Consider the following 17920-nt stretch of genomic DNA (forward strand, 5'->3'; position numbering starts at 1 on the left):
GGCATGCGATGCGCCGTGCTCGTAAGGTTTTGTCGGACCCCAATGCTGGCGAGCAGCATGTGTGCGAGAGTCCTGATAAGCCACTAATGAAGCGTTAGGGCCGGCTGATACCTTTGTAGTGCGCACTTGTGGACTGTGGCTACCTCCGCGGCCCGTCTCGCCAGGCTGTCTTTCCTGCTGCCAGCGTTGGGAATCCATCTTCAAGTCTTGTATCATTTGCTGTAGCGAACCAAGTCAGTGTTGTGTTCGGGGGGGGGGGAGAGGAAAGAATGGTGATGGGTGAGAAGAGCGCCAGTCAGTCAGACATACCGATGTGAGGGTGCGATAGGCCGTTATCCAGTAGCCAGGTTGGCCCTATGTAGTTTGTCAGTAGTGCTCCGTAGTGTGGACATCATGGCAAAAGTTGCGGACCTGGTATTCTCCGGTGCCTGTGCCAGGCCTGACGAGCGCATCTGGGCCCAGGTAGCGCTGGATGTCGGCCGTGATTACTTCTCGCGCGATGCCTTCACCAGGCACAAACCACTGATTTGCGCGCGACATGGTTGAGAGCGAGATGTGTGTGTGTAGGAGTGTCTGTGGAGAGGTGATGAAAAGAAAGATGACGCTGTTGTCAATGCCAACTGTTGGGCGGCCAAGCTAAGGGAGCTAGTACAGACCAGGAGGGACCTTTGTTTCTCTCTAGGGGACCAAGAAGGAGCTCCAGAAGGGTGGTTGGACAGAGGACTAGTCACGTCGGGATGACGATGCAGGCTGGTGTGAGAGTCCGGGGGTAGGGGAGCTATCAAGACCAAGGGATGTCCAGAAGAGTTGGTGGAAGAAGATGCAGCACGCAGGAGCGGGGGTTTGGACCAATATACCGGCACTGGGAGGCGTGCAGCCTGTGACAGAGTGGACCTTTTGACGGCGTGGCTGCCGGGGACCGTTTTGGGATACCGAAGGTGATGGGATCCAGGTTCCTGGCCAGGAGAGGGCAGGAGTAAGGTTTTTGCTGTCGGAGGATCACGACAGGAGAGTGCCTAGAGGGATACTAGAGACTATGCGAGAGGCGATATTGCGCACTTTCGCAGGCTACGTTTGTTGAGGGGAAAGAGGGAAGGAGAGAGCGTGTTGGCTCGAGGAAGGATGAGCTTGAGCAGAGCCGCAGGTGAGGGTTGGGCGCAGCGAGTGCGGGGTGATTGGTCGAAGTAAATGGGCTCAGCTGGGAGCTGGCGCAGATATGCACGTCAGTCGGCTGGGAAGAGGGGGGGCAGGCTCTTCGGGCAGCAAGCAGGCGAAGGGAAGGATTTCTTGGTAGGGGAGGGGTGGTGTGGTGTGGTGTAGATGTGGGAGAGAGAGGGGGGGTAAGAGGGCAGACTGGTGCAGCAGTAGTGGTAGTTGCAACAGCAGCAGTAGCAACAAACAGTCAAGCAGCAGCAGCAGCTCAAAGCGGGCGGGCAGGCAGGCAGAAAGAAAAGGAAAAGACTAAAAGAAGAGGGGCGCACCGACGGCAGGCGAAGTTATTATTCGCGTGGGCCCAAAGACGGCGGCCATGGGAGTCTGGCGCGATTTGGGTAGCAAGGGCCAGAGTGGAGTGGGAGTGGGCGAAAGGCGAGGGTGCAGCGAGTGGTGTGGAGACGGGCAACAGGCCCTGCCATGGCGCCGCTTGGGCATCAACTGCCACGGGCCAGCGCCTGACGGTCAGCAAGCTAGCAGAGCACATGTACCACAGACCCGCTGTCGCCCGTCTCTGTAGAATACACTATTTGCCTTCAGACGGCTCCTTTGGGTGCCGGACGTATGTCGACATATGCGTAGAACACAGCAACTACCAAAGTAGAAAAGGGCACATTACCACACAGGCACACGGCACCACTGGCTGCGACGCCTCGACACTTCGCCCTACGCCACCATTGGCCGACACCGCACACGACTCGACCGCTCCAGCAGCGTGGGGACGGGGGGGGTTTGGTTCGGGCACAGCCGACGGCGGCAGATTTTACGGTGGGTTTGCAAATGCAATCGACATTGGCTGCGTGTGTGCCAGTGCCTGTGCCAGTGCAGAGTGTCAGGCCGGTGCCAGCCGCTGCGTGTGGGTTGGCCGGTGGTGACGTTGGCATGCCGCTGTTGCTGCTGCTGCTGCTGTGCTGCTCCAACTACCAACTATGCTCTCGCAGCCTGTGGCCTCACCGACATAAGGCACACACCCACACTCACTCCCTCACACTCGCCCAGTAGGAACGCCTCCCCCGTACCGCGAGCCTTGGGCCCATTCCCTCCGCTCCTCCATCGTGGCCGCTTGCTATTAGTCGACAAGTCTCGCCCACCCACTCGCTTTGCACTTGGTCTCATCAGTACCGTCTGCCCTGCCTCAGCCAGGCCTGGCGGGCACGTGTTTGTGTGTCACCGCAACTGCCCTGCTGCCCTGCTGCTCTGCTGCTCTGCTGCCCTGCTGCCCAAGCCCGCATACCGCATAACCACCCACGTCACCCCCCTCGTCCCTAACCCGCCGTCAGCCCGTACTCTCCGCCCCCGTGAACCTCTCCAGGGTTCTTCGCTGCTGGTCCTGCATCCCATCTACCTACCTGCTTGCCTCGTACATCATACTCCTCGCACTACCACACACACGCGCTACTTAGATACATCACTACTTACCGTGTACCTCTCTAGCATCTGCATACACACACGTTCCCACCACTCCATCGGCGGAGGCTCCCGGATATGCACTGTTGGTGGTTCCTCGCTCCAAAAAAGACAGGACCCAAACAAATCGTCGACCCTGTGAATCGACCCGCCCGCCTGCCCAACCACGCTATCACCAACCTGGCACAGTACTACTACCACTAGAGTACACCTCGCTCGCCGCCTCTTGTACACACTCGGCCAGGCCAGACCACACCACGGCTGCACCACCGCACATTGCGCCCTTGGCAGCCACTTGCCCCAGCCACTCCCGCAACCATAAACCCTCGCCGTTCCTGTACCTCGACCGCCCTCGACCCGCCTCTCACGTGGCCGGACCTCTACCCTCCTGCTCCCATGTCGGCACTCACCTTGGACACGCACTTGGGCTCTGATGTTATCAACCTGTCGCCCCCGGCCCGAATCCACCCGGACCTTTTGCTTCCCACGTATGCGGGGTCGGGTCCCACGCTCAATGTCTGCACGTAGATTGCTTGATAACTGCCATACGCCCAACCCACAAACCAACATGCGCCTGCCTCTGCTGCACATGTCCAACCGCCCGACGTTGATAAGTAGACGTACTCGGCCAGTACCTGCCCATCGCCCATCCATCGCCCTACCTTCTCCCAATCGGCGCCACACACACACAATACACACATACTTGCTACATATGTCCATGCTTTTACCGACACAATGGGAAACAAAGCATAGCCCAAGCATGGACACACTCGCATCTACTTACCGCAGCCTGCCACACTGGAGCCCAAAAGGCCGATCGCATATCCGCCCTCGTGCCCCAGACTGCCCTGGCCCTCTTTCCCATGGTCCAAAGGCCCGCCCGCCCCAGCCGTACTGTGACGTTTGCCAGCGGGATCTTCATTCTTCTGCTGACCGGCTGACGTACTCTACTCCTTCTTTGCCGCTGACCAATTGCCCCCCAAACATGTCTGTTGCCGGTAATGAGCGACTTTGCCATCATACTTAATCTGGCCCCCCATGTCCATACTACTCTCCCTTTGCATGGACTTGCCTTGCCCGTGATTCACTACTGCAGACACGTGTTTTGGATCCATTCTCATGTCCAATTCCATGTGGTGACGCCCAAAGTCTTGGGAGGAAACCTAACTCCCCACCCAACTATAACCTCTCTCTCTCTGTGTGTGTCCTTTTCTTTCTTTTCAAAACTCAAAAAATGAAGAGAAAAAAAAGCACAAGATAAGGTTACATGAGGGCTGCAAGTTGCCCAAGTCTAGATCTCGAGTGGCACTTGCAGCCCGAACAAATCATCATTTTTTCCCCCGTAACGTGACCTTTTTGTTTTTTGTCTGCCAATCAATCACCCTTGATCCTCGCCCTTTTTTTTCTCCCTTTCGTTCAGAACCATCTTCAGTAGATCGCGGAAAAGGGAGATGACGACGATTCCCCATCTCTTTTCCATTTACTTGGTTGATTGCAAAAAACAAAACGATAAGCTAGACCAAGAGATATAGAGTCAACATTCAAAAGTCAGAATTATAAAGTCTTCTCTCTTCCCCTTTCAAAATAATTGTCGTAATTTTTGCCTCCCCAAAACTCAATTTCCTCTCTCTCTCTCTATTAACTCGTAAAATCAAAAATTCCCATGACTCGTATATACATTTGTTGCCATTCTCATTCTCATTTCCATTTCATTCCTCCTTCATACAATCTTGTCTCTCTCTCTCTCTCTCTCTCTTCTCCCTCGATATTACCACAACTGCTACTTCATTACTAACCATCTCCCCATCCACATGCATATGCGTATATCTTGTAATCTTGCCAATTTCATCGTGAAAACAGAAAAAAAACTAAAAAAGGGGGGTATCAAAGGGGGAGGGGGAGGGTGGATGATGAGAGTATATCTTTTGACTTTGGTGCATGATGATTTGTGTGTGTGTGTGTAAAAGAAAACAAAAACAAGAAAAAAAATCAAGGCTTGGAAAAAGGTCAGTCCTGCTTGGAGAAGAACCAAAAAAAAACTCCCTCTCCTCGCAAATTGTCGCTTCGTAAAAGTGTCGTCGTTCGTGAAATCGGTGTATCCCGTTGCGCCCTCATAAAAAAAAGGAAACAAAAACAGAAAAAACTTGTGAGAAAAAAAGGGGGGACGAGGACGAGGACAAGGACGAGGACAACGAAGCGAGCTGGAACTGACAAAGACCATGTCAACGACGAACAAAAAACCGCTCAATAAAGCGGTTCATTCGCGAATCCGGCCCAGTCCTCGAGCCGCGACACAGCAGACGACGTGTGCCGCGCAATCTTCTCGCTCCACCACGACTCGCCCTCGTTCATGCCCACGGGGAAAATGCCAAATAGGTATCGTCCATTGCCGTATGCGCCGCTGCGGGTAGCGCTGTTGCCGCGCCCACCGCCGAGTCCCACGCCATTGGCGCGTTGCCACGCGTTGAGTCGCATGTAGAGGTAGAGGCAGAAGACTGCCAGGGCGAGGTTGAGCAAGGTGGGCAACCAATCCATGACGGCTTCGAATGCCGTCTTGGGCACCGTTGCAGGAATGGGTTGTGGAGCACGCGGCTCTACTTCTTCTTTATCATCGACAACACTAGGTGTCTCTGCAATCGTCTGGACCCCCATGCTGAGCATGACAACTTTAGGCTTGACTCGCACAACAATGTTTTCAGGCTGCACCTCGTGCGTCGTCACGACAGAGACAAACTCGTTGGGCGAGCCTGCCGTCGGGCTCTCGGGAACGGTTTGGGTCCCTTTGGTGACGGAGGCGGTGAATTTGCGCTCGACCACCGTAGGTGCAACAGGAGCGATGTCCAGAACAGAATGAGGGCCAGAAAGCGTCGATGCGACGGCTTCTGCAGCGACGGCTTCAACGGCTGCAATCGGAACTGTGCTGACAGTCGCGTAATCGACGAGCTGGTCGCGAAGCACTGGCGAATCCGTTTGAGTAGGAGATTCAGCCGTTCCGACCCGGACAGGTGTGCTTGGAGTCGTGCTAACAGACGCGTAGCCAGCGAACTCGGTTGTGAGTCGGGCGGCGTCGGTCTGGGCCGAGCAGTCCGAGGTGGAGTTGTGGCGCAGTGTCGGGATCGTGCTGCCAGCTTCCCTCACACTCACCGTTAATGTCGTGACTCCAGGTTCTTGTGGTGCAATACTGACAATTTCGTGCTGGTTCAAGCTGCTCGCCGCAACCCGGGCAGGCCCTCGCGGTGCAACGTTGGCAATTTCGCTCGTGTACATGCTCGACAGAGGGGCGCGAGCGGGCTCGATGGGCCCAGTGCTTGCCGTCTCACGCACAATCAACGTGTGTTTAGATACTGCCGTAGCAACGGGCTCTGTGCTAGTACCCTCGTTAACGCTGATAGTAAGAGGTGCATCCAGAGCGGGTTCGCGAGGCTCCAGGCGACCGGCTTCGCGCACGTCGAGTGTAAGTCGGGGTACATGAGCAGCAACCGGTGAAATGCTAACAGACTCCTGGGTATGAATGGCTGAAGGCGGCTGGACAGCAGGCGCAATTGGCGCATAGGTGAGAGGCGTCTCTTGGATGTGCGAGTAGTCGTTCCAGTCAATTTCGTAAAAATCTGCGTCGTCGATGGCCGAAAGCTCAGAAGCCAGCGACTCGCCAATAGCGCCAATGTGCTGGTCCTCGTCGACGGGAGAGGCAGCGTTTTCTCGAGCAATCGCGTCGGCAGCGTGATAGGTGCGCTGTCTCTCCTTCTGCACCTGCATTTCAAGGTGGCTGATTCGCTCATCCTTGACAATTATGGTGCGCTCCTGCTCGCCAATCTGCTCGCGCAGTGCGCTTATGTCGTGCTCTATGTCTTGGGCATGGTCGACGGCCTTTTGTGCCTCTTCCAGCTCAGCCTCCAGGGCCGCAATCCTCTCCTCCGACTCTTGCCATTGTTCCTTCAGATCCTCAAGTTGGAGCTTCAAATCCCGGTGGTCGGCGAGCGCCTCATCGCGGTCGATGAGGGCAGAGCGATGGGCAAAGCGCGACTGGTTGAGATCCGTGTAGAGTTCTTCTACGCGTTCCTCAGCGTCTTTGGTGGCGGCTTTTTCGTGATCAATGTCCTTTTCGAGCTTCTTGATGAGCGTATGGAGGCCCTTGGATTTGTCCTTTTCAATGTCCAACGCATCTGTACTTCTCTTGAGCTCGTCGTTCGCAGCGCGCAGCGAGCTCTCTGCCTTTGTCAACTCATCCTTGAGCACAGCATAATGTCTCTCCAGAGCCTCCTTCTGCCCCGTCAGCTCTACTATACGATCATAATCTGATTCCTCATTCATTGCGCAAGTTGGGTTACTCACCGCAACCTGGCCGTTGAAGTCTTTATGCGGTGGCTAGCTTCTTTGTTGGCATTGTCGCATGCGCCAAGGCACCGGGTCCGGAGCTAGCACGGGCGCTAGTCTCCACACTAGCGGGAACACTCCCCTGCTCAATGTGCTGGCAAGTCTAACAAGGCGAGGAAATCAGGAACAATTGGTGAGCTGATGCCGTACCATCCGCTTCATTGTTTCAGCATATTTCTGAATAATATGGCACAAATGCTGATTCATAATATCAGCCGTCTTCCGTCGCATTCGGGAAAATCCAACCCCGGTGCGGTGCGGTGAAGAGATCGCCTTTCACCCTAGTAAAGGAGGCTCAGGTACGCGACAGATCTGCAGGGAATAGTCTGCGAACCTACCTGCTATCCCACCTGTCAGCTCCGCAACCATGCCCTTCACCGCTAGTATACTGCACTCTATTTTCCCACACCGCAGGCGAACTTGTTGGGAAATACACTTTTCTACTGGCTAAAAGGGAGAATTCTGCAGCCCTACCACGCTTCTAGCCTCCTTTTTTTTCTTTTTTTCTTCTTCACCGTCTTACTGCATCATTCTTTCTTTTCAAGCATGGTACCTGCATCGAGCAAGGTCAAGCATGGCACTAAACGCTCATCTCCCGCTCAGCATCCCAGCTTTACACTGTCTGCATACTCTACGCAGCCAGCCTGCTCGTATCCGCGAACTCATCATACGCTGGCCCTGTAAACTTCTTCCTGCCTGTCATGATCCAAAACACAAGGCTAAGCAGCATCACTGCGCCAGTGGCAGCAGACGTGTAATTCATATTCTCGCTCGTCACGGGCGTAACGGTGGGCAAGTTCGAAACCACGCATACGAAGGTGAGGTACAAGAAGCCGATGATGTTGAGCACAATGCCCCATCTTCCGAGCGAGTATGAGCCTTCAAGACGTGTCTTTTTGCCTGAAAAGTGTGCCAGGATGCGGGAGAGAAGAGGCATGAGGTATGATAGATCTGTTGGGAACGGCATGAGCATGTCAAGTCCATTTCCAAGGGTTGAGCAAACAGGGGGATTTGACTTACAGAATCCTTGAGTGGCAATGCCGATGATGGTATTGAAACCAGTTGTTGTGCCAAAATAGATAGAGTTGAAAGCCATTTGCACAACGGTCGTGAGCAAGACTGCATACACGGGAACCGATCGCTCGGATACAGTGCTGAGCACGTTGGAAAACGGTAGACCGTTGTCACGTGCAAACGCATAGACAGCCCTCGATCCCTCTGCCATAAGCGAATTGGCACATACGACGGTGATTACGCTTAACATTGAGGCCATGGCAGATGTTCCTGCGATGCTGTTTGTAGAGTGAAACATGATTTCAATGACTGGCACTCCAGTTGGTGTACTGGCCGTTGCCTCAAGATCGCCAATGCAGAAACACAGCGCGACAAGCCATGCGAAGCCGGTAAAGAATCCGATGTACACTGACATGACGATTGCGCGAGGCGCCTGCTTACGCGCATCCTTGAGCTCTTCCGTCATGTGTGATGGTGCGTCATAACAGCACATTCCAAAGGCCGACTGCAGCAGGCCGAGACATGTGGCATATGGCACATTCCATCCGGTAAAGTTTTGAAAGTCGGTGAATACATAGCTCGCCGATTGTTTCTTGTCGTTCGTGGCCAGGATGGTGATGAAGCATACGGCAAACGAGGTCAGGTTCCAGATGAAAATGGCCTTGGAGAGCTTGTTGAGGATATGTGGGAGGTAGATGTTTGAGGTGGCTGCGACCCATGTAATCAGGTACGTGACTAGGACGGTATGCCAGCGTTCAATGGTGAACCCGTAGTTTAGTTGGGCGGTCCCAAGTAGGAAGTTTGCAGCTACATTGTTATTAACTGAACCCATGCATATGATTCCGATTAACATGAACCTGGGAGGGTTAGTCAAACCCAGAAACCCGAGTCTCTATTTGCACTTGCCATCCACAAAGATAGCTCATTGATTTAGCCCAGCGCGAAGGAGCGAGTATGGCAACCCAACTGTACTGGCCACCAGCAACAGGGTATCTAGAAAGAATCAGCAAAACCCTCAAAATTGTGCATGGACTCCATACGCGCTACACATCTCAGCCATGGAATACGCCACTGCGAGCGTGACCAAGCAAACACACAACCAGCCCCATATCATGACTGGCGGTCCTCCGGATTCCACGCCGATAGTAAGAACGCCAGATAGTGCAGTCCATGATGTGACGATACTAAATGAGAAGCCAATCATACCCAGCAGTCCAAAACTGCGCTTCAACTCTGTCATCTCGTTAGCATACTACTCAAGACCGCCATCCGAAGCATACTCACCCTGGGTATACCCCAGTTGCGCAAGCACATCATCATCGCTGGTAGCGGTACTATCCAGCACCTTCTTCTCATCAAGCGTATCCGTCATATCGACTCTTTACTACCTCACCCAAGAGAAAAAAAGCAGTAAGTAAAATCAAATCACAAGTGTGAAAGCAACTGATTCACCCAGCCAGAAAAGAAAACCCCCATTTCAAGGGCGGTCCCCCTCCCAGAATATATCTATTAAAACTTCCCACTGCATATCCGACCCGAACCACAAAAATCTCGCGGTCCTTAGTCCCCCCCAATTGGAGCTCGTGAGCAACACACGATAAGCCACAATACGAACGGGGGGTGGGCGGACACGGTACTACCCTGACCCTGCGTCATTGACTGCTCCCCTCTTTCCTCCCCCTTCCCTTCCGATAACAAAAAAACTCTCTCTCGACCCCATTGAAAAGATTGGAGGATTTCCGTGGATTGGGGTTGGTTGGTCAGTCGGCTGTTTGTAAACGGGGCTTATCGCGCAGTCGGCTGGGTGTGTGGCGATTGGCGGAGATAGGGAAGGAAGGAGCAAACCGGGGTTCGTGTAGAGAAGGTGGGGCGGGGGTCATGGTTGGACAAGATAGGGCAGATGTGTCGAGAGCTTGTTTTTACGGTTATATTTTTCTTTATTCTTCAGACATGTCGAGATTTGTGTTTAAGGTTCGTACTTGGGAAAGTGTTGGGGATGGAGCGATGTGGGTATGTTGAGGGCATGATGTTGATCAAGTTTAGGGATGGAAGATGGAAGGAACGTTACATTGTCATTCTTGCGGATCCTCGATAGTGGGTGAAGTATCAGACCCACAGTACCGCGCAGCAAGAACTATCCGTACTTCGATCTTGCAGTTTAGGTAAACATGCGTGGTAAGCGTTTGGTTCGCCTCGAATAAGGCAGTTCCATGCAAACTCCGCAATCTCCAACATCCAGATCTATCCAAATCTGTACTCGTAACCCCTCTTTTCAAATGAACCATCCAAAAGTGCAAAAAGACAACATAACAATTTCTGACTGCAGAGTGCGGAACACAAGGATACCTCGCCAACAATGACCACACAAATCCTCAGCACAACTCCCTACCCCTTCCCACACACGCCCTCCCTCCACCCCAGCACCACCGCGCTCGTCCTCATAGACATGCAACGTGACTTTTTGCATCCAGGTGGCTACCTTGCCTCCTCCGGCTACTCAATCACGCGCTTCAGCGATTTAATCCCGCGCTTGGCCTCGCTCCTATCCACCTTCCGGAAAGCGGGCTTCCATGTGGTGCATACGCGCGAAGGACACGAAGGTCATCTAGCGACGGTGAGCAGCAGAGAGGCGCATAGGAGTGCGATCAATGGGGCGCAGATTGGCAGTCGAGGGCCACTAGGGCGACTGTTGGTTAGAGGGGAGGAAGGGCATGATATTATAGCCGAGTTGAAGCCGGTAGAGGGGGAGTTGGTGATTGACAAGCCTGGTCGTGGTGCTTTTGTGCACACCGAGTTGGATCTTGCGCTTAGGGCAAAAGGCGTGAAGAACCTGGTGGTCTGTGGCGTCACGGCAGATGCATGTGTAAGCAGTACAGTGAGGGAGGCGAGCGACAGGGGATATGACGTCTTGGTCGTCGAAGATGGGGTCGAGAGTGTTAGTGACGAGCTGAAAAAGTGGAGTCTGGAGAGTATCAGGGTAGAGGGTGGGCTGTTTGGGGTAACGGGGACATGCAAGGCCGTTGAAGGAGCAGTGGCAAGCTGGGTGGGGAACTCGACGCAAGATAGCACGGCAACTGAATGAAGACGAAACGAAACATCACATCTCGCGATATGGTGTGCATTGAACTTGTTTGCATTGACTTTGACTAGCCAAGATGAAGACGGAAGCTTCATATATTGATCATTCCCATACCACCCATGAACTTAACGCCGTAGAGACTAATAGCCGTGACCAGATCATATCCATAAACAATGTGTGACGAGAAATTTAACCACCGAAACCGTAGAGGGTACGGCCCTGGCGCTTGAGAGCGTAGACAACGTCGAGCGAGGTGACAGTCTTGCGCTTGGCGTGCTCAGTGTATGTGACGGCATCACGAATGACGCTCTCGAGGAAGGTCTTGAGGACACCACGGGTCTCTTCGTAGATCACTAAGGGTATGTTAGAGAAAGGTCGGTGAGAGGGTGATGCAGGGGATGCTTACTAGCAGAAATACGCTTGACACCACCACGACGAGCGAGACGACGGATGGCGGGCTTGGTGATACCCTGGATGTTGTCACGAAGAATCTTTCGGTGACGCTTGGCACCGCCCTTGCCGAGGCCCTTGCCACCTTTGCCGCCTGAGGAAAGATGTTAGCATACTGTATATCGAGAGTGTGTGTAGGTGGTGATAGGCGCGGATGGGTTGGGTAAGAGGCGCGGCGCAATAGTGGGGCGACGCGTTGAGCCTCAACACCAAGCGCGCCTCATAACCAGACGCAGGCAGCGATGCAACACCAACGATGCAACGCGCACCAAAGGCGATGAGGGCAGCGACGACAAGGGAAGTGTCAGTGTACTTACGTCCAGTCATGTTGATAGAGGTTTGGTTGGATAGAGGGTGATGGGTTGTGGTTGTAGACGCAGATGGGGCGGGGTTGGTGGATGGAGATGGGAAAAGCTGGGGGGGATGCGAAAAAGGAGGAAGAAGAGGAGTGCAGCGAGCGTGGGCGGGCTGGTTATATAGACGAGGGACGGGCGCGGCGGCTGCCTCGAGATCACACACGCAAAAGGCGGCCGCGCTAAACCGGGTTGGGAGGGGACATGGAAGCAAAAAGCGACTGAGTTGCCGCCCTCACAATTTGCGACCAAAATCAAAAGACCTGGAAAGCAGCACTTCGAATTGCGCCCTGACCTGGCAGGCGCGCCCGCCTCCTAGTTGCGACTGCTGGCTGGGGGCGCGGGGTCCGTGCGCCAACTTCATTCTCAACGCGTCCACCTTACTCCTCCAACACCCCGCTGCTGCATCGCGTCTGCGCCCCGCCAGAGACTACTGCAGTGCCTGAAAATCATACATGACGTTCCTGGACACGATATATCTCTTGTATCTTGGTTCTATGCACCGCTTACAGCCTCCAGAAATGGCAAACGATGACTTGCACAACACGCCCTCTCTCGGATCTGCGCCTTCACCCAAACCCAACTACGCGCAGCCAGTGTGACGTAGTAGTATGGCTCGACTGACTTTTGTACCGAACTACTCTTCACTGTTCCAATGAGAGAGACGATTAAGAAACAGTGCATTTGAAAATCACATCACTCAATTCAACTTCACGTGGTTCAAAAGTACACTGATTCAAGACAAAAGGACTCATTTCACATTCTAGCCATTCTACCAGTCTGCTAAATCAACAAACGAAAACACTGTCACAGTCTGTCCATCAAAATCAACGTGTCACGTCCATTCTGTGATACCAGTCCATCCCCTCGACTATTTTACTTTGTCTCGTCGCCAGTCTTGTCGGCAGCCGCTTCATCGTACACAGGAGGGGCATCGTATGCTGGAAGCTCAGCAAACTCCTCCTTCTCGCCCTGCTCTTCCTTCTTCAGGCACTCTTCCACATCACCATCTTCAAAGTCCTCGATATCCTCCTCACGCAGAGCAATAGCCTGGTACCTCTGGCCACGGAACTTGGCAACCGTCATGGCAATCAGACATCCTAGCGCCATGCCAACCAGGTATGTCAGGGTACCAGCGAAGACGCCAATGAGAATAGGAACAAAGATAGTGAAGAAAGCACGACGAGCAAACATGGCAATGCGGTGGTGGTGTGCGTGGTGGTGTTGGCCCTCACCGTGAGGCTTGCCGGGGTGGAAGCGGTGTGGCGGCTTGCCCTCAATCGTCTCATGTTCCATGGGGTTGTGGGGGCGCATGCGCATGTGGCACCCAGGCTTGGGCTTGCCCATGTGCTTAAGCTGTTCAAGGCGGTCGGCCATGATGCCCTTCCACTTGCAGTACATAGGCCATTGGTTGCATTCCTGCTCCGAAGGCCCAGCCCTGCTGGGCTCAGCCTTGTTAAACGACGCAATCATAAGACGGCCCTCGGCATTCTTCAGCATGTTGATTTGTAGCACAGGAGGATCCACAGGCATGTCTTCAACCGATGTAATCTTAAGGGTCATCGGAAGAAGCTCAGTACCCTCTTCCGAAATGGTCTCGGCGCCGTTGAAGTCAAACTCAAAGCCTGTAATGCGTAGACGCAGGCCGTCGTCCGAAGAAGGGTCCATTTGGGTAAGATGATATGTCGCAAAGGCCATGCCAACCGAAGGAGGAAAGATTTGTGCGCTGTCAAGATTGAGAATCTCATCCTGGGGTCCGACGTCAAAGTCGAGGCGCTGGTCAAAGGTTAGTATGCCACGTTTTGACGTCTAGGTTGCACAACGTACGAATGTGTTGCCTGCGCCCTCCTTCCACTTGAGTGAATCACCGTCCAGGGTTGCGAGAGCGCATCCCGGGCATTCAAGCGCAACAGATCGCTGCAAGGGGTTAACTGCAAACGCTTCCAAGGCGTGGCCTTCGTCCAAGTCCATGGTTGACGGGATGAGGATGGCACTGGCGGCCAGCGCCAAGTTCGCAAAGACGCCCAGTTTGCTAGGAGACATTGTAAAGATTGATTGATGATAAGATTCAAATGACAAGAGAGTGAAAGATGGTGCAGAATTGAAGGTAATAAGGAGTTCGGGGTCAGAAGATGGCAGTGCTTCAGATGGCGCAACCTTAGGACAATCCGCCGCGTCATCGTCACGTGCGACACCAATGGACCCTGACCACCTCTTGTCAGAGTGTCGCACCCTTCGTGAAACACCTGATGAAGCAGCCAGCGAAACACCTATCAATGTGCCTGAACATGCCAATATATTTAAAGCAGGACCTCTTACTATAGCCTCTTTTGCGCAATTTGCATGCCTTGAAGAGCTATACGTGGGGCAGTTTTGCTACGCCGTCGTCTTGTTTTCGGACGTTCCACGGCGAATGGGTGGCCTTTGTGCCCAGTCCAGCCCAGCGCCACACGCTCTCCCCAACCCGATACGCTAGCGGAAGCGGGGATCATCGCATCTCGGAGCGGTACATGTGGCAAATGCACAACACCAGAAGCAAGCAAGCCACTGCTTTTTTGTACTCGTTGATATCGAGATCCGCTCAACAGCTTGCACATGTAACCCATTCAAGCACAGCCTATTCCATCTCTCGACTTTTGAACATCCGCAGCTCTCCGGTCATGATCCTCGTGTAGCCTCATCTCGTGGCGCGGTGTACAACCGCACCGGCAATGCACCCACACCAATCGGTACAATGTCCTGTGAAGCTGACACCCGTATCTCTGCCGTCGAACAATATTCGACCTCATCCTCCGGCCCACATATAGATAGTCAGCTCAGATTCTCTCAAATCTTATTAAACGCATCCGTCGGACCGACGTGCGAACCAAACTGCCGTTTAACACTGCAAAACCTGCCAAGCTAACGCTGGCTATTAACAGACTTGCCGCCGCATTATTATTATCCCATTGAAACGCCCCTCCCCAGAAACACTCACTTGTGGTGGGGTGGGGGGGTTTGGGGAGTAGGTTACAATCATTGTTTTTTTTTTCCTTCATGCCCATGAGACTGTTTCTGCTTGATTAGGCGAATAACGCAACACACACAAGCCATGTGTCTTTTGCACATCGGTGGTTCCGGAGATTTACACAACCTTGTTGTTTGGTTGCGAGTAAAGTATAAAAAATCTTTTGGACAATTATGCGGTGGCGATGTTTGTTCCGTCAAACGGAGTGTTTCGGCGATATGGGGGGGGGGCCGTCGGGATGCAATGATCTGGTTGTCGGGGCTTGTTGGCAAGGAGACTTTGGATAGAGTGGCAATAGAGGAAGGTGAGGTGTGTAGGAGTTTAACAATGTGGTATTTATGCAGGTACGCATCTACTTTTGAGGATTTGTCCATGTACTTGTATGATAAGTAGGCAACTAAACCCGATAACCTCTTGTTACTTGAAAAAAAAAGTACCGCATGATTCCTATTCAAGTCTTTTTGATCGACACTGCGCATTCTGGCACTATCAATTCTGTAATTTAAACCCATCGAATACGATTCAGCGGGGGGATGGAAACCCCCATAGGTACATTTACTCTACGAATCCACTACACATTGATTCGATTCATGCTATCTCATAGAAACCCAATATCATACACATACACATTCAAACTCGCCCCAACAAACACACCATGGTATCTTTCGCTCGTAAAAAAAACGACAACAACAAAAGCCGCTTCAACCAGAAAATGAAAGATAAAAAAATATCATAAAAGAGGGTGATTGAACCACACAAGCACTCCCCTCCATGCTATGCCAACCTCGCAATGCAAAAAAGAAAAGAAATCACACCATCGTCATCATCGTAAATCTGTCTCTTCCTCGCCCTTAGTTTTTCCACTACCCTCTCACATTCTACTAACCTGCACCGGCACCCCAGGATGCATATTAAGCATATAGTGCGGTCCAGGCATCGTGCCGCCCCCATACATAGAGCGACTCCCATTCCTCTGATGCTGAGCGCCCGCCACCTCCGCACTACCATACGGCGGCGGATACGGCGGCGGGGGCTGATTTCCAAAGCCAGCGGCGCTAGGAATACTCCTGCAGTCGTCCATTTTAGCGAGCATGATAGCGTCGTCGTTTGAGCCGCGGTTGAGGGCGCGCGCATGGGCGGAGCCGCGTCTGTGAATGCAGGTGTGCATGAGGATCAGGAACATGAAGATGCCGAGGGAGAGGGCGGTGTAGACGAGGATGATGGAGCGGGTTTGCGAGGAGAGGTGCAGGCCCAGGCCGCCGGTTAGGACGAGCAGGGCGAAGGAGGTGGAGGCGAGCGGGGTGTGGAGGCTGCGGAGGCGGGCGTTGATGTGGTTGAGGGCGGGGAGGAGCGACATTAAGAGTAAGGGGAGGATGGCGACCAAGGCGAAGATTTGGTGGGGGGTGTTGAAGGCTTTGGACTGGTGGTGGGTTAGTATGCTTGTGTATTACGACGTTTCGAATAATCACATAGGGGAGAGACTTACGCGGTTGTATTGTCCGCTGACGACCCCGCCCAGAACAAAGCTGACAATCAGGAAAACCAGGATGATTGCGCTGAACATCACATGGATCTTGATGTTCTTGAATACCGCTACGGCAATCAGGTTCAATGGCCAGAGGATGAAAAGTGCAAGGCAGCCCATGATGGCGTGAGCGAGGTTCGCCCGGTCGTGATCGCGGGTCATTTCTCCTTGCATCTCGACGCCGTTTCGTGCGTTGCTCTTTGCGGGCACGCCTCCAGGGCCGTTGGCAGCGCGCAGGTTCATGGTGAAGGAGCCATAGCCAAAATGGCGCGCGAGGTTTGCTGATGGCGAGTTTGACATGAGATTATCGCCGTTACCGAACGCGTAAATCATGGGTTGAGACTCTGCCTCCGTGTCCATGTAGTCGCGGCAGTTGCCGCAGCGTGCCTTTAAGATGAGCATTGAGTCGTTAACAGTGGTACCGGGTAGGATCGAGAGGTCAATTGAAGAGTTGAAAGTAGGTTCGGCGCCTGAGGAGCCGATGCGTGGGGAGACAGTGACGTCTGGTTTGAGGTTAGTACCGCTTGTTTTATTCTCTGGGACTAAAAGTCGGAGGATCGAGACAGATGAAGAGAAAACGTACTGTTGCCCTTGCTGTTGGGATACATGATGAACATCAGACTCCCTTGCATCTTGGGGCCAAACCCAACGCCGACCCACGAATACGCCGGGCTGGCGAAGTAGATGAAGACATCGTCCGAGTCGTCTGCAATGTTGACTGAAAACTGGGTTTCTGTGCGGTCAAAGTAAAAAGTAGATGCTGCAGTGATGTTGGAAGTTGTGCCTTGCGCCGTTACAATTGGCAAGAAGACTATACAAACATGTTAGTAAATCCGTTGGTATGTTTCAATATGTCATCCCATTCCTCTAGTATGACATTATGCACATCGACTAGAGCAGAGACTAAAGACTTACATGCTAGCAGCGCAAATACCACACCCATCATCTCTCGTCGCGAACCCATCATAGCGCCCGCTACCCAGAGCAACGTGCGACAAAAAAGATATACTTCTCTCAAGAATCAAGGGCGTGCGTGCGCAAAAGATATGGCCTCTGGAAAAGAAAAGTCGAGTGATGCCAGGAACCAGGTAGGGAGGCAAGAAGGACGTAGTTGGCGCACGAAAGAGCTGAGAATCAAGACCAAAAACCAGAAAAGAAGGAACAAAAATCAAGATAATATCCCCGACAGAAGCAAGTGGTGGAGAACGAAACGAGGAGGTCCAGCCCAAAACAAGAACTAGGCTTCGTATTGATGGAAAAAAGCAAAGAAGATCCGACTCGTGCGAAAGACTTCGGCTTCGCTTTCGCTCCGTCCGTACGGCGTCTGCAATAGAAAGGAGGATAAGAGGGTGAACGAGAAATGACGTCGTCGTCGTCGTTGTTGTTGTTGTTGTTGTTGTTGGCGTGTGATGTAAACTTTTGAAAAAAATATGGTAGTAAGTATCTCTTCAATCAAGCCATCACCAACTCAATATCAAAGTTCAGAAAAGGAAAAGAGG

The 17920-nt window shown here is 52.9% G+C and overlaps 8 protein-coding genes across 8 annotated transcripts; 2 read left to right on the forward strand and 6 right to left on the reverse strand.

Moving 5' to 3' along the window:
* On the reverse strand, positions 1–540 carry COCCADRAFT_49060 (uncharacterized protein; the record flags this gene model as incomplete). The annotated part of the gene is made up of 3 exons (XM_007719829.1): positions 1–219; positions 310–354; positions 445–540. Coding segments are annotated over 3 exons (360 nt in total), but the record flags the coding sequence as incomplete, so codon positions are not given.
* Positions 541–1748: 1208 nt separating this feature from the next.
* Positions 1749–3606, reverse strand: COCCADRAFT_30891 (uncharacterized protein; the record flags this gene model as incomplete). The annotated part of the gene is made up of 7 exons (XM_007719830.1): positions 1749–2132; positions 2194–2337; positions 2562–2591; positions 2632–3007; positions 3043–3325; positions 3404–3513; positions 3566–3606. 7 exons carry the CDS (start codon positions 3604–3606, stop codon positions 1749–1751), a joined length of 1368 nt encoding a protein of 455 aa, XP_007718020.1.
* A 4018-nt stretch (positions 3607–7624) lies between these two features.
* Positions 7625–9379, reverse strand: COCCADRAFT_41656 (uncharacterized protein; the record flags this gene model as incomplete). The annotated part of the gene is made up of 5 exons (XM_007719831.1): positions 7625–7944; positions 8014–8864; positions 8914–9000; positions 9048–9240; positions 9292–9379. The coding sequence occupies 5 exons, from the start codon at positions 9377–9379 to the stop codon at positions 7625–7627; spliced, it is 1539 nt and encodes a 512-aa protein (XP_007718021.1).
* Positions 9380–10363: 984 nt separating this feature from the next.
* COCCADRAFT_111077 (uncharacterized protein) lies at positions 10364–11089 on the forward strand (the record flags this gene model as incomplete). The annotated part of the gene is made up of 1 exon (XM_007719832.1): positions 10364–11089. One exon carries the CDS (start codon positions 10364–10366, stop codon positions 11087–11089), a length of 726 nt encoding a protein of 241 aa, XP_007718022.1.
* Positions 11090–11275: 186 nt separating this feature from the next.
* On the reverse strand, positions 11276–11863 carry COCCADRAFT_9791 (uncharacterized protein; the record flags this gene model as incomplete). The annotated part of the gene is made up of 3 exons (XM_007719833.1): positions 11276–11439; positions 11493–11630; positions 11806–11863. The coding sequence occupies 3 exons, from the start codon at positions 11861–11863 to the stop codon at positions 11276–11278; spliced, it is 360 nt and encodes a 119-aa protein (XP_007718023.1).
* A 133-nt stretch (positions 11864–11996) lies between these two features.
* On the forward strand, positions 11997–12335 carry COCCADRAFT_111085 (uncharacterized protein; the record flags this gene model as incomplete). The annotated part of the gene is made up of 1 exon (XM_007719834.1): positions 11997–12335. A coding segment is annotated over one exon (339 nt), but the record flags the coding sequence as incomplete, so codon positions are not given.
* A 430-nt stretch (positions 12336–12765) lies between these two features.
* COCCADRAFT_30896 (uncharacterized protein) lies at positions 12766–13932 on the reverse strand (the record flags this gene model as incomplete). Its single annotated transcript, XM_007719835.1, has 2 exons — positions 12766–13665; positions 13717–13932. The coding sequence occupies 2 exons, from the start codon at positions 13930–13932 to the stop codon at positions 12766–12768; spliced, it is 1116 nt and encodes a 371-aa protein (XP_007718025.1).
* Positions 13933–15767: 1835 nt separating this feature from the next.
* COCCADRAFT_41660 (iron reductase domain protein) lies at positions 15768–17388 on the reverse strand (the record flags this gene model as incomplete). The annotated part of the gene is made up of 4 exons (XM_007719836.1): positions 15768–16316; positions 16383–16924; positions 17005–17232; positions 17337–17388. 4 exons carry the CDS (start codon positions 17386–17388, stop codon positions 15768–15770), a joined length of 1371 nt encoding a protein of 456 aa, XP_007718026.1.
* Positions 17389–17920: the final 532 nt, after the last annotated feature.

Source organism: Bipolaris zeicola (assembly GCF_000523435.1).
Source record: "Bipolaris zeicola 26-R-13 unplaced genomic scaffold scaffold_355, whole genome shotgun sequence".
Lineage (NCBI taxonomy): Eukaryota > Fungi > Ascomycota > Dothideomycetes > Pleosporales > Pleosporaceae > Bipolaris > Bipolaris zeicola.